Source organism: Parasteatoda tepidariorum, chromosome 1 (assembly GCF_982258835.1).
Source record: "Parasteatoda tepidariorum strain Cologne lab strain chromosome 1, Ptep-v5.0, whole genome shotgun sequence".
Classification (NCBI taxonomy): domain Eukaryota; kingdom Metazoa; phylum Arthropoda; class Arachnida; order Araneae; family Theridiidae; genus Parasteatoda; species Parasteatoda tepidariorum.
This window is the reverse complement of record NC_141755.1, coordinates 51,594,097-51,606,127: the sequence shown is the minus strand read 5'-3', so window position 1 is coordinate 51,606,127 and position 12,031 is coordinate 51,594,097. Positions and strand designations below refer to the sequence as shown.

The 12,031-nt window shown below is 28.9% G+C and overlaps 1 protein-coding gene across 36 annotated transcripts in view; it reads right to left on the bottom strand.

Annotated features, from left to right (window-relative positions):
- Positions 1–12,031, bottom strand: part of LOC107452081 (bromodomain adjacent to zinc finger domain protein 2B) — a 120,393-nt gene that overhangs the window by 39,111 nt on the left and 69,251 nt on the right. For 8 of the 36 annotated variants that reach the window (XM_016068370.5, XM_016068376.4, XM_016068373.5 and 5 more), the window contains exons 4-10: positions 10,800–11,030; positions 9,347–9,499; positions 7,839–7,913; positions 6,860–6,977; positions 5,427–5,682; positions 2,919–3,140; positions 828–1,274 (exon numbers count right to left, since the gene is read on the bottom strand). In XM_016068370.5, coding sequence (XP_015923856.3) covers positions 828–1,274; positions 2,919–3,140; positions 5,427–5,682; positions 6,860–6,977; positions 7,839–7,913; positions 9,347–9,499; positions 10,800–11,030 — 1,502 coding nt within the window. The remainder of the gene's footprint in view (positions 1–827; positions 1,275–2,918; positions 3,141–5,426; positions 5,683–6,859; positions 6,978–7,838; positions 7,914–9,346; positions 9,500–10,799; positions 11,031–12,031) is intronic. The other 28 variants (XM_016068383.5, XM_071179845.2, XM_071179842.2 and 25 more) reach the window with 8 other exon arrangements.

Sequence of the window (12,031 nt, the reverse complement as noted above, 5' to 3'; positions counted from 1 at the left end):
CTAACTACCTAAATACGAAACGCTTGGTTGGTTTGAAAAGTTATCTTCTATAAAGTTCTCCAAGCATTAATACTTAAAGTAAAATTGTATGAAATTTAACTGAATAAGCATAATTTCTTCACTGAGTAAAGTGATCAAATCATTTGTTGTATAACAGCCTGTTTTTGAAGGGGAAAAATTAGAACTAACACTTAATGGTATCACTCGATTAAAAACTTCATTTTCTTCAAAAACATATTTATTGGAAATAACAGTCGGCATGTTTCAAGCGCTCAAAAACTGACGCCACATTTTCAAGACTTGCCAGGCATAAATCATTGTCAACTTTACGATTTATATTTCAAATCACTCTTGTTCTTTCTTATTCACGTCTGGCAAGACTTGAAAATGGACGCTTGCTTTTGAGTGCTTGAAACATGTTGACAGTCTTTTCCAAAACACTTAAGGGGTTATTAAGCGCAACACACTTGCAGAGTTGAAACATTTTAAGAAAGTATACTCTGTTCAGCAAGAACTGAAAGCGAAAGTAAGCAAAGCCACCAGACAATCTGCATTAACTTTGACCTATTGACGCCCAGGTTATAACAAGCAGTGCTTATATGAGTAATGGTACGTAAGAAAAGGAGCATTAATGCAACAAGAAACTGGCAGATGTAGGTATTGTTGACGATAAGCAACAAACCTTTTTGTTTACTTATTAAATAGTATGTATTATCAATTTCTATTTTACATTTTGAAATTGCACATAACTTCAATTTAACGATTGATACCTAACTAACCTTAATATGATACATGCATTTAATAATAAATGAATAAAATTGACTAACTCTTTTTATCTGGCGCACCTTTTCAGAGTGTGCAGGAGTAGGATTAAGAGGCATTTGAGCTGTTTTTGGCTTGCGACCCCGTTTCTTAGGAGCAGCAGATTTATTGGAATTAGCACCAGAAATGTTACTACTACTACCCGTAGTTTTCAGTGGTTTAGTTTTAGGAGTTGTCATTGTCATTATTGGCATGTATGAAGTTGTTATGGAAGTTGTCACATCAAAAGTTGGTTCTTGTTTTTTCACACACAAGTCCAAAGGAAAAGCTAAGTTTTGCTCTTCTTCTATTAGAGGATCACATTGGTTTGGTTTGACTTCAGGAGATATAGGTTTCGGTGGAACTGGCATCACAGGAGAAGAATGTGCCGGACTAGGAACTGGTTTCAAGGTATGGTTTAGGGCTCCACCAGGGGGCAGAGAGTTCTTTGAGCTGGAAGAAGTTTTCTTCACCTAAAAAGAAAAGAAGACGGTTCTAAACAACTTTTGAGTATTAAGTTATTTACAACAAGCACCCTTTTTAATGTAAAAGACTTTTACAGGAAATGAGTATTTTTTAAAATATTTCTAAAAAAAAAACATTTTATCCTAAAAAATTTTCTTGCAAAATATATATTCAAAATTCTTAAACTATGGAACTCAAACTATACCTAGATTTTATTCCCATAAATACAAGAGAATAAAATAGCATTAAGTTGAATTAAATGAATGTAGAGATCAATGGCAGAAGAATCTGAATCGGTTATACTGCAGCAAATATAAATGCTATAATATGCACTAGATGAACTGATTAAGCAGTACTGAGAATTAAGTCTGATGCAAAAAAAGAGAGGGAAAAAAATTAAGGCTCATAAACACAGTCATTTTCAAAGAAAGTAAAAGATAAAAACATATAGAAAATATTATAATCATCAAAATGCTACATTTTTTTAAATGTATAGTTACACACAATATAATTGATAACTGAGCAGTGTTTGCTTCTTTTTAAGGAGGAAAACTAAGACAAAAATTCTTTGATAATTATTTCTAAGATTTGAAACTTAAATTTAAATAATTGATGTCATCCTAGTTATTTAACAAATAGGATGTAAATTATTATGCAATATGATGCTGTATCTTTCTCAAGGAACTTAGTAGTAGCCGGATTAAATTATACAGAAATATCCTCCCTACATATGATTTCCCTTTTAAGTAATATGGGGAAAACCGGTTTTACCCCCTTACTAGGGAACTTTCACAGCTCTTGCTGCACACATTTTAGAAACCAATGGTTTGAAACAAAATTAGATCAAAAATATAATGAAAATCAAATGATAAAGAAAGCAGCGCATAAATTAAGTCAACGCTCAAAATATTTTCGATAAAATTCCATGTGTAAAATGTTAACTTATTGAGATCAGGCATAAGATAATAAAAAAGGGGAAAAAAGAAAAAATTAAAAGTTAAAATTGCAGAAATTTTTTTAACCAATGGCATTTTTGTTTAAATGTTAATTCATCAGTTGAAAAAAATCAAATTTAATGCAGTATGATATCAATTTACAACAATTTCAATTAAATTTAAAGAAGAACTGATTTATTTTTAATATATGTACAAGTCAAAAAAATATAGCATTGCAAAAATATTTTGTCTAGGAATAATGGAATGCTTTAGCATAAAGTAATTACTAAATAAGATTTACACTTATGTTATGAAAATAAAACTATTAATTGAAAAATGTACAGTTTAGCAAAACTAACCATAGAAACCTCAGTTAAATTGACACAACATCCTTAATGAGCTATAGTGAAAATTTTCAAATCGCCACTGCCTGACCTCATTCTTTATCAATTCATGAATTTAAAGTGGATTCCGATTAGTTTTAATGTTTAAAAAAATGCATGATAAAAAATTTTTGGCAGTATTGTTTAGAAATAAAACGAAGAAATTAGAAAAATATTATTGAAAAAACAATAGATTAGAAATAAAAGGGAAAATGAGAAAAAAAGAGCAAGAAATCACAGAACCGATAAGAAATCTTACATCTATGAAGAAGAGCTAAAGACTAAAGAAATGAATTGGAAACAATTATCAGAGTAGAAAAAGGGGCAGTCTTACATGCACATCAGGTTTTTGATGTGTTAATTCTTGAACTTTTCTTTGAAGTTCTTGCTGTTGTTTTTTTAGCCTAGCTAACTGTTTTGCCTGTTTTTCCCTTTCCTCATCATCACTTGTATCACTAGAACTAGAGCTAACAGCACCTGAACTTTCAGCACCAGTGCTGCTACAGCTAGAGTCTATGTGACCATCGCTCTCGGAGCTGGATTTTTTAGTCTTTTTCTATGAAAATAAAGACCAGTTAAATTTCATGCAAAGCTTAAGCAAGATTCAGAGATTTTTACGAAAAATTATATAGACAAAAAAATAATAAAATAGCAAACAGACTGTTTTTGTTTCATTACATTATTAAATTCATTTATTTATTAATGAGGAAGGGAAGATGACGTTCATGATTTGAAAGGCAAGAGGGTTATAATGATATGAAAGAGTTCCAAATTAAAAGTATTTCGAATGTAAATGAGCATTGATATTTTTCTTTAAAATTGAATACTTTTACAACGTGATATTTAAAAATAATACCAATCAAATGCATAAAAAAATATATATAAATATAGATGTTTATAACATATTTTGTACAAATAGAGTAAGAGTTACACAAAAGTCATTTACTTGTTTAGAATTTTACAATATGAAATTAGTATATTTCAGTTTTAAAATCAAGAGGCAAGATTCTTACATAAAGTATTCAACAAGGAACTAAAATCACATTTTTAAAAAAAATATTAAATGAATAAATAATTTATCCAGGATAACTGAAAAATATTATACAAGGTGCATATCCAAATCTTTCAACAAAAAATAAGTACATTTTAGGCAGTCAAAAATATTTTTAAGCACTATATACTTTAACAAAATGCAAAATAATTTCCAAAGACTTCATATGATCATGATAAAATAACTAGTTTCTGACAAAGAACTCTTTTCTTGATCATATTAGCCAGTATGAAATGATTAAGAGATTATTCGATTCGATATCAGAGGGTGAAAAATGAAACCTGAAATAGAGAATATCTTTCAAAATGCAGCAGTAGCACATGAGAGTGCAATAATCTCACCGAACCCAGCTAAGCAGAGGCACGCGCAGACTCGCAAGTATTTCATCAAACATGTAAAATGATTGATGCTTTCATACGTTTGCGTTTGCGTAATATGTGGCGAAATTCGACATGGTAAAGAAAGAAAAATCTCATTTTGGAAAAGGGAAAATTGAGCAATTTCTAAAAACACCCAATGAAAAAAGCACCTTTAGGGGTTTTAAAAACAAAAATTGAATATAAGCACCTTTAAGTACTTTTTAAAAATGCTGTGCACCATGTTATATTAATTTTAATTTTAAAAAAACTGAACTAATTAAAAAAATATGGTAAACAACCAGTGTGATTTAATAATAAATAAAAAAAAATTTACCTACAGATTTATTTTCACAGGTGCAAAACTTCCATCGAAATTTAAAAACGAGGTTTAGAAAAAATTTTAAATAAAATTCTTTTTTTCAGCTGATAAACTTTAAAATTTAATACGATAACTAAATAACATAACATAGCTAAGACAATTTCTTAGTGATAATTTTGTTTTTATCATTGTCTAATAATATAAGCAAGGTTAAAATCTAAAAAAAAATTTCTAATGGCATTTAATAAGTTAGATGCCATTTCTATTAGATGCAATTCTTAGTTGACAAATGAATCTGTTTAAGTGAAATTTAAATTTGCTTATGTATATCAGATTTTAATAGATTGACTAAGTACATATAATCATAGTTGTCAACCTTACAAAAAGAAAAATAGAAATATTATTGATTTAAAACAGAAAAAAAAAATTCGATTATGAAATTCTTTTTTTACAGTAACAATATCTGTTTTTAACAATTAAGAAATTTTAGAAAAGGGTTAAGCAGGAAATGCTAACTTATAACTGTTAAAATATGAATGTGAAATCGCTATTTATTGATATAAGTTAAGTGTCATAAGTGACCCTTGGGTGTAAAAGTAAAATCATTAAATTAAAATTTTTAGGTTTAAAATAGAATAAACAATCACTAATATTGAACCCTGACTATATGATAATGAATGTATGGAGGATGGATTTCTTTCTTACAACAAAAGAAATGTCTCCTATTTCATCAAGCTTGAGTTGAATGGATTTTAAGGGACAAAATTTTTGTAGGTGAGTTGGGACTCAAATAATAAAATTTTGTAACATGTTTACAGCTTTAGATTGTTGCTTAAGGTGATTTCTATGAAAAATTTTTAAACACAATTCAGCTTGTAATTAGTCATCTTTATTTAAAAGTTAGGTTCTAATATTTTAACAGATGTGTACAAGTTATTTCTTCTCACCCTGTATACACAAAAATAAATGAAATAAAATGTCGCTAATTTATAACAATTACAAGAATTATAAACATTACAAAAAACACCCTCTGGTTAGACTACTTGATACAGACAAACTCTCCATACACTATAAACATCAAAAACAACGATAGGTTGTATAAAATGTAGCTACCTCTTTCGGTTGTTTGCCTTGTTTCTTTTCTGTTTTAGAATCCTTGCCATTTTTAATAGCGTCTGGTTTGCAGCTCTTAGGCTTACTCTTTCGTTTAGAAGGTGGCTTCTCACCAGTTGGCAGCAGCCTGGCAATTTGATCACTAATTGATTCCTTTGACTTTTTAGAGGAAGTTTTCATTAACTGATTCCCTGAGAAAGAGGTAATGCCTGGTACCGGAGATGGTATATTATTTGAAGTAGTTTTAGGTTTATCGCTGTAAAAAAGAAGTAAAATTGTAGTAAACAGAACACACATAACTTCATGTTAAAAAACATTGGCTAGTTTTTTTGTCTCTCTTTTAAAATGTAGCATTATTCAAATCTTAAAAATGTTATATTTACAGGTTAAATAATAAAAATATGAAATGAGTCATTCCTTTATAATGGTATACTTTTTGCTAAAAGTCATAACTACAAGCTTTCAAAATACATATTATTTTAATAATTTAATCTATGTAGTTAATAATATATAATTAATAGCAAAGTATATTAAATTAAATATATATATAAAATTAAATATATATATTACAAAAATAGAACACAGGAACTTGGTTTTTAAACAGTAATAAGAAAGTAAAAGGAAAAAATCTGAGGCAAAAAATTTAAATGCAAAAATCTTTATAAATATAACAAACGAGTGGTAGTTTCAGCTTGTAAGCATAATATGGTAAAATGCTCATTCAAGTATGAAATGTAATATGGTAAATTAAATAAAAAGAAAAAAAGCAACAAGTTAGTTAACATTTATAATAGGTAAAATGTTTTTTAACTACAGTACAGAACCCGTTATCCGGAAATCAGAAAACCGGAAAATCAAAAAACCGGAACGAAATTCTATAAATTTACCTGCCATTTTTTAAAAAAATTTTTTTTTCCTCATAAGATTTTAGGATTTTTCTTTCTATTTTGAAAGATGTTTACCTTACCATCATTTTGGAAATAATCATTAGTGTATTACTTCATCGTTTTTTCTTCTTTTTAAGATTATTTCTAAATATTTTTTTTTTTAGTTGGGTTTAACAATTAAAAAAAACGGCTTTTTGTAGCGATTCAGAAAACCGGAAAAATCAGTTATCCGGAATAGCGATGGTCCTGATCGTTCCGGATAATCGGTTCCCTACTGTACTATGGAAAAGAATTTTAAAAGAATAGTGTTTGCTATCTTATCATTCCGACGTATTATTTTGATAAAAATTATTATATTAATAGAACAATAAAATAATAGATCTAGGAAAAAAATAATCTTGTGTTCACATTTACAGTTTTCATACAGTATGAAGAACATATTTTCACTTATAATAGTGTATCAACGCATGTTATATCATTATGAATCAATAATAGTGTCTCAATGTCTATTAAGTTTAGAATAAGGTAATAAAAGCTTGAAAATACCTAATTTTTGCATGATTAATGTCTTTATCAGATCTTCCTTTTGACAACTTTTTAGGAGAGACACCCACTAAATTCGGTAGTATATTAGATTTGCAAAGAGTTTGAGGACTAGGAATACCTAAAAAAAATATAATTCATATTAATTAAAGTTACATAATATTTTGCTAATTACAAAAAATGTAAAAAAGTAATAAGTATTTGTGTACACCATACTATTTCCAATCATGATTCAATTTTGTAAAACATTCACTGTGAATTTAATTTTAGTGCTGCAATAAATTTTTCACTACCTTTGAAAATATCTATGAAAAAAGAAAAAAATAATTTTGCACATTTTTACAAGAACCTAAACAAACATTCAATATTAATGAATGTAGTCGTATATAGTCAAAACATAACTTGAAGAGTGAATGATAATAACAGATCAATTATTAAATTATGATTGAAATAGTAAATGTTAGCTAAACAAAAATTAAAAAAGAGATAAACAAAGAAAGACAATCTAATTTATTTGGCAAAAAACATCTATAAAATTTCAAACGAACAACTTTCTTCATGCAAAACATAGATTAATTTATAAATGAAAACAAATTTACAAACATAATAAAACAAAAATAAAACACAAAAGATTTATACGTTTATAAAACATTATTTCTTAGTAAGGACAGAACTAAATAATAAATGTGTAATTTTCTAGTGATCAGCACATAAATACAAAAACAAATTATAACTACATTGCATAAACAGCTTTGAGTACCTACTACTTATAATAAATATTTTTGCTTCAATCAGTACACAAAATTGAGAATAATATAGCAAGCAAAACGAATTACAAACAAAATAATAATATTAAAATGTCCATGCTTTTTTCTTTCTGATAAGTTCATCTTAAAAAAACAAGCATTTACAAAAATCATAAACTAAAAATAAGGGGAATCTTCATCTATTATCTTGTATTCTTGATCTTGTTTTGAGGTACCTGAGGTTGATGTTTCATTCTTTGCTTCAGCTGTTGGTGGTTTGGCATATAAATGACCTAATACTTCTTCCACTACTAAAATGAATATAATCACTAATGTCAGTTATAAGTTATTATAAAATGAGGTAAATAAATAGTAATTCCAAATTGGATTTTTACAACTATTGTAACAAAATTCAATAAACTTACATAATTTTAAATACATATTGGTAAGATTGTAAATGAATAAGGAAGAAATAGAATATAATAAATAAATAATTATTCTTTATAAATTTGGAGAAAAGCCAGTGATTTGTAATAGCATATACAACTAAAAAGGTTTACATTATGATTTTGAAAAAAAATTACTCGACCACCATTTAATACTAAATTAATCAAAAAGCTGATAAAGAATAAATATAAAGAAATCATTGAATGACATACATAATTAACTCTAATTTTGAAGCAAATTTGTCCACTTGTAATGATGCATTAAATGGGTGCTAATTTATGAAAACTAATTTGTCCCACAGAGGACTGATCATTAAGACTTGGTTCTCAGTACAACACCAAAGTCAAACATCACTGGCTGCGCTCAGTGTGCGGGTAGGTGACCACTTTGATCAACCTACAAATTGTCTGAAGGCGTGAGGTATCGGTCCTTGTTAAACTGTTCTACCGTAAAGAGCTCGATTTCGCACAAGGATCGTTGGGCTACCAAAGCAGGGAGCCATCCCCTCTGCAGAGGTTCAAAATTGTGATGGCATGTCTTCGGATCATCCTCAGGGATATTTCCTAGACCGCCTCCGATAGCACAATGTGAAGCTCTAGTGCAACGTAAACAAAACAACAATTAAAATTAATTTTTCATTTTTAAAATATACCAAAGACATGAATTAATAATGATGAAATTAGAGAATAAGCGAGATAGTGATACTTTAAATTGAAATAAAATCTATAATATAAGGTGAGCCAGACACAATTAGGCAGTCAGCTAGACTAAGCTCAAGCAACAGCTGTTTAATTGAGTTTTGGTCAACCTGTATGTAATATCATGCTTTTTTTTAAGTTGTTGCACATAGTTTTCCTGAACTATTATACAATCACTATTTAAATTTACCAGTAAAAGAGTATAAAATAAAAAAGTTAAAAAAATTGATTATCCTCATAGAAATGTCAGTGAAAAAATAATGCTTGACACAAATTTTATACACATATGTGAAAGTAACAAAAGTTATAAAGTAAATAAAGATATGAAAAAATAAGTAAGGGACATATAAATAATTATTTCAATTTGAAACAGAATACACAATACTGGTTATTCAACTAAAAGTTAAGTTATTAAACTACAACAGATGAAACATTTTAAGACTACTGGGCTATCACTAGCCAGTCACAGTTTAATGCTATATAAATCATTTATTTTCTGTCTCTCATAATTATATTTTAACCGATTAGTTTCACTCTTATTTCTATGTGACAAAATTTTATTATTCTGTGAATGAACACTTAAAATACCAGCAACATACTTCTTCGAGGTTGTTGAACAGAGAGATGAGCAGGTGGTACTGTTGAACGACCACAAAGACTAGATCTTCCAAATGGATCTGACATTGGCACTCCACATCCTGGAAATTCTGAGCTGCTGCCTATTGGAGGAGATGACCACCAACTGCAAGGGCCTGCAACACAAAGTATGAGTTTAGTTACTCAATTTTATAAATCATATCAATAAATTAGTATATTTATAATTAACGTATGTATAATTAAATTTATAATAATAATTTATAATTCTAAAGTTGAAGTAAGTGCTGGCTGTGAGGAAGGTCGAATAGGCTAGCAACATAATCAGGATTCTAACTCATCCTAAAGGCGTTCTATTTAATATAGATTCAGGCTCTGAGAAAGACAGTCTAGCTTTTGAACATTCATTTTATCAAACCAAGGTAAGTGAATTGAAGAAGAAATTAGCCTTCCCTGCCATAGAGTTGGAAGAGCAGCATAGTTTAAAACAGCACCCCAATTTTTTAGGCTATGGAGAAAACTATTAATCCTTTTGAAAATATTCAAACATTAAAATTTTATTAATTATTTTGAAAACGTTTAGTGAATGAATGAAGAATAAAAAAAATTTCATAACATCATTTTATCAAATTGTATTTTATGTCATACGGTTGAATGCGCAGGTCTGGAGCGTCAACTTGTCTAGTTCTTAATTGGATGAGAAGTAAAGTAAATAAACTGAAATAAGGTTTTTATTGAAATAAAGGTGAAAAAGAATTATGCAATTACTATTCATATATGCATACCCTTTTCATTATACTTTAATATTTGTTATTAACACCATTTAAGAACCACTGGTCTAGGATGTCCACATATTTCTCAGAGTGATTATTTCCAACCACACAGGAACTAAAGTCAAATTATGAAAAACAACCCCACATCATGATGCAGATCCACTGAATTAGGTGGATGTCCAGATAGTTTTAGATAAATGGTGTATACTATTTCGTATTAAACATAATTAATTACAGTAGAGCACCTAATCATCCGGATAATTGGACATATTTAAAAACGGCTATGAGAATATTTTTTAGGTAATTTTTCACACTTTTTTCAAGTTAAGGATTGGCAATTGTAGTAGTGCCTATTATAGCATATTACAAATGGTGTGTTTGAAAGTTTTTATTTCCTTTCAATTTTATTAGAAACTTTTACCCTTATTAGAAACTACTTGCAGTCCACATTGAAACTGGGTGGAACAACTGTGAGGTTCTTTTTTTAAGGTTAGCGAGGGACAACAGAAGCCATTTTTTTACCCTTTTGAGATATTCTGAAAATACAGAAGCAATTTTTATTTATTTATTGATGGTGGGAGAAAATATAGGGTCCTTGAATGATCCAGATAGTTAGACTATCCAGTAAATTGGCATTCGAATAATCGGTGCTCTACTGTAATGTGAAAAGCAACAACAACCCTACCTGAAGATGAAGCCAAAGATGAAAGAGCATCAGAAGCAGAATGGTGCATAATGGGGGAGCAAATTTTGCTGCTCGCTGAAGGTGAGGTACTGCCAGAGCTTGACGAAGGTGGAGGTATGAGTACAGCATTTCTTCCCAAAACTGAGAAAGCACTTGGAGAATGAGCTAGATGAGGTAATGGAGACTGAACTGGAGTGGGTGGCTGAGAGCTGAAGAGAGTAGAGGAAGGGGCTGTGGTTTTGGAAAGAGAGGAAGGTAAGACAGAAAGGAAAGAAGAAATATTAGTAAGGTATAGAATATTAGTTAATCTTTAGAGAAGCAAAGTGTATAAATCGTAACTTAAAAGAACTATTATTTCTCTCATAAAAAAAAAATAATCCCAGAAACTTAAATTCTCTATTTCTTAGAGAAAGATGGAGAGTTTTAAGTATGCTAGAACTCAGAGCCATAGAGAGAAAATATTTCTTGTAAGTGTGTAAAATACAGTAAATGCTACTCCCTTTTTAATAAATTAAGAGTTAAAATATTCTTTAAACATAACGAGCAATTAAATATAATTTATGTATTACCATAAATTTAGAAAAATAATTCAAGATTAATTAGTAATTTTTAGAAGATATATATTTTTAGAATATATAGAATACAATATTGAGACCCCACTCTAAGTTAGATCAATGTTTCAGCAAAGAACTATAATGCAGTACCATGTCCATTCCAGCAAATTTAGGACTTACTAAGCCAATTAAGATGGCCCAGTAGTAAAAATCTTGTTTCCTTTCTCTTTAAACTTGTTGGTTTGTTTCAATGAAATTGCTCAGAATTTGATTGGCGAAATATAACATTTAAGTTCTTTTGATGTGAAATTTCTTGCCATTCCATCAAGTAACTTTACTGCATACTAAACTGCTTTCGCCATTCATTTTTTAATAAGGAAGAAGTGTACAGAGGAGAAAATTCCTCACAGAATTTTCCTTTTTTATTTAATAAGCTTTGTGTCAAATATTAAATTTTATAAAAATTAAAGTTTCAAGAAAAAAAAAGGTTCATTATTGTAGATTTTAAAATAAACAAGCATGTAAATTATAGATAACAATATTCTACTCGAGAATCAGGGAAATTTAAAACTCAATGCAATGTAGTTTATGAGATAAGTCATATCAGTCATATTGTGGCGTAACTACCACTACGATTATTAAACATTAATTCACTAGTATATAAGATATGCTAACTCA